Raw genomic sequence first — 3,175 nt, 5'->3', positions numbered from 1 at the left:
ACAATTTAACAATTTTTAGCTCACCTGAGCCGAAGGCTCAAGTGAGCTTTTCTGATCACATTTTGTCCGTCGTCCGTCCGTCTGTCTATCCGTCTGTAAACTTTTCACATTTTCGACTTCTTCTCAAGAACCACTGGGCCAATTTTGACCAAACTTGGTACAAAGCATCCTTGGGTGAAGGGGAATTTAAATTGTAAAAATGAAGGGACATATCCCCTCGCAAGGGGAGATAATCAAGAAAAGACAAAAATAGGGTTGGGTCATTAAAAAATCTTCTTCTCAAGAACCACTGGGCCAGTAAAGCTGAAACTTATGTGGAAGCATCCTGGGGTAGTGTAGATTCTAAATTGTTCAAATCATGACCCCCGGGGGAAGGGCGGGGCCACAATGGGGAATCAAAGTTTTACATAGAAATATATAGGAAAAATCTTTGAAAATCTTCTTCTCAAGAACCACTGGGCCAGAAAAGCTGAAGCTTATGTAAAAACATCCTGGGGTAGTGTAGATTCTAAATTGTCAAAATCATGACCCCCGGGGTTGGTTGGGGCCACAATGGGGAATCAAAGTTTTATATAGAAATATATAGGAAAAATCTTTGAAAATCTTCTTCTCAAGAACCACTGGGCCAGAAAAGCTGAAATTTATGTGGAAGCATCCTGGTATAATGTAGATTCTCAATTGTTCAAATAATGACCCCCGGGGGAAGGGCGGGGCCACAATGGGGAATCAAAGTTTTATATAGAAATATATATGGATATCTTTGAAAAACTTCTTCTCAAGAACCACTGGGCCAGAAAAGCTGAAACTTATGTGGAAGCATCCTGGTATAATGTAGATTCTAAATTGTTCAAATAATGACCCCCGGGGGAAGGGCGGGGCCACAATGGGGAATCAAAGTTTTATATAGAAATATATAGGAAAAATCTTTGAAAATCTTCTTCTCAAGAACCACTGGGCCAGAATAAGTGAAGCTTATGTGGAAGCATTCTGGGTTAGTGTAAATTCTAAATTGTAGGAATCATGACCCCCGGGGAAAGGGTGGGGCCATTATAGGGAATCAAATTTTTACATAGAAATGTATAGGAAAAATCTTTGAAAATCTTCTTCTCAGGAACCACTGGGCCAAAAACACTGAAACACAAGTGCCCATGGAAGGATCATGGGGTAGTGTAGATTTCAAAATGTCTAAATTATGATCAGTGGGGTAGGGTGGGGATGCATTATGTATAACAAGGGGGAAATCTGGTAAAGAACAGAATGGTCAAAGCTTCTCAGGTGAGCGATGTGGCCCATGGGCCTCTTGTTTAAAAATAATATTTTTAAATACATTAACTACAATTGAAAATAAACTACTGAATTTAATCTCGAAACTCTTTGTGACTTTGTATAGTATATTGTATAGGTATTTATAAGTTGACAATATTGGAAACAAAGACAATGTTATGACAGATACTGATGCACTTTAACACAGGCATTCTCATGTTCTACCAACCACAGATTGTCGGACCTGTCGACAGAGATCCCTCGTGGTTGTGAAATCCCATCATCCTCTGTCAGGATGTAGGAGAGGAAGTCACCGTCCTGGCTGATCAGGTGTACGGCGTTATGGGCGTTATCAGCGATGAGGATGTGACCCAGACTGTCGGTAGCCACACCATACGGTTGAAATATTGACCAGACCTTCCCGTCATATTTAAATCGAAGTTGTCCAGTCTTGGTCAGTACGATCACATTTCCTTGATCAGAAACACAGATATCATCGTTTACATTCTCGCAGATAAACTTTGGATCAGTAAAGAGTTTCTCCATGTACTGATCTTTCTTGAATTCCTGGATCTTCGTCCCACTGCTGCTGTACTTGACCACTCTTGCAGTAACATAAGAACCTATACAGACTATGATATCACCTGACCTGATACAAAGTAGTCCCGTAGGTTCATACTCGGTATTTATGAGTTTTGTAAACTGTTTATTGAGTGACAGTCTATGGATAAAATGATTGAAGCCACCAGAATAAATCAGACTTCCGTCCTTCATCACAGCCAGACCATATGGTACTCTGTCAGTACTGATGTTATCCAACTCTGTCCCTGACCTGTCTATCAGTTGTATTCCAAGACCTTTACCACTGATGTACGCTGATCTGTCATCACGACAACGCACGTGATATAACATTTCCTTTTGAATTTTTGTTTCGCCAATTCTTACTGAACGCCCCAGTACTCTTTGTTGGATGTTTCCATTCTTCCAGAAAAAGAAGGCAATATAGCTTGTGAGTTTTCATTGAGCAATTTAATGTGGTTAATTCTTCCGTTCTTGAACTTGCCAAATTGATACTCATTTTGAGATTTGTTAATCTGACCAACCGTAAAAGAAGGCATAACAATCAGTGATATTGACTAGGAGTCACATTCAAGAAATCTCTAATTATATTGACGTTGATTTTCTGCTTAGACTATACAATGTGTATATTTTATTTTGGGTATTACCGGTGACTTGAATTAGAATATTTCTATATTATGAACATTTACATGCAAATAGCAATATTAATAAGCACAAATATGTCTTTTAAAATTATAATCGGCAAAGAAAAAACAAGTAGAAATCCTCAATTGTTCATATATTCATACAATATTCTAGAATATGAGGATACATGCATGCATGAATCAAACAATCATTAAGTTTGTGCAATATTTAGGTATAATATATTTTTTTAATAAATGAGTGTGTTATATTTATTTTATTTTCATTTTCAATTATTTTGGATATTTGATATTATAGCAACACTTTACCCTTTTAGTATAAAACTATGTGCGACTTCGATTCGTACTCGCCGAGTACGTACTCGAGTTACATGGGTTTCAATCGAACGACCATAGTTACTACTCAAAATACGTCATATGACCTTATGAACTCTACCCAAGCTAACCCAGCAATACAGTAGGATTACTAGAGTTTCGATATGGCGGCATCGAAAGAAAAACCCGAACGTAGGAATTATTTTTTTACTAAATATTAATATTTAGCATCGCTTATCCTTAAAAGCAAACTTCAAAACGCACTTTCTACATGAACGCTTTATAATTTATATGAATATATCTGTTTATTTGATTAGATTTTTTAGGCTTACTGCCCGATAACAGCAGAGACATAAATTCAAATTCGAAACCAAAAA

The 3,175-nt window shown here is 37.4% G+C and overlaps 1 protein-coding gene across 1 annotated transcript; it reads right to left on the bottom strand.

Annotated features, from left to right (window-relative positions):
• Positions 1-1,440: 1,440 nt before the first annotated feature.
• Positions 1,441-2,175, bottom strand: LOC134276641 (tripartite motif-containing protein 2-like). The gene has a single exon (XM_062758914.1). The coding sequence runs from the start codon at positions 2,173-2,175 to the stop codon at positions 1,441-1,443; it is 735 nt and encodes a 244-aa protein (XP_062614898.1).
• Positions 2,176-3,175: the final 1,000 nt, after the last annotated feature.

The sequence above is a fragment of the Saccostrea cucullata genome, unplaced genomic scaffold (genome assembly GCF_032062105.1).
Source record: "Saccostrea cucullata isolate Sc308-1 unplaced genomic scaffold, CSIRO_AGI_Scuc_v1 ctg9013, whole genome shotgun sequence".
Classification (NCBI taxonomy): domain Eukaryota; kingdom Metazoa; phylum Mollusca; class Bivalvia; order Ostreida; family Ostreidae; genus Saccostrea; species Saccostrea cuccullata.
Note: the sequence above shows the minus strand (reverse complement) of the source record. Positions and strands in the feature narration are given on the sequence as shown.

Bases quoted from the DNA above. Each gene is read 5' to 3' on its own strand.
- LOC134276641 (XM_062758914.1), bottom strand. From the start codon at position 2,175: ATGTTATATCACGTGCGTTGTCGTGATGACAGATCAGCGTACATCAGT.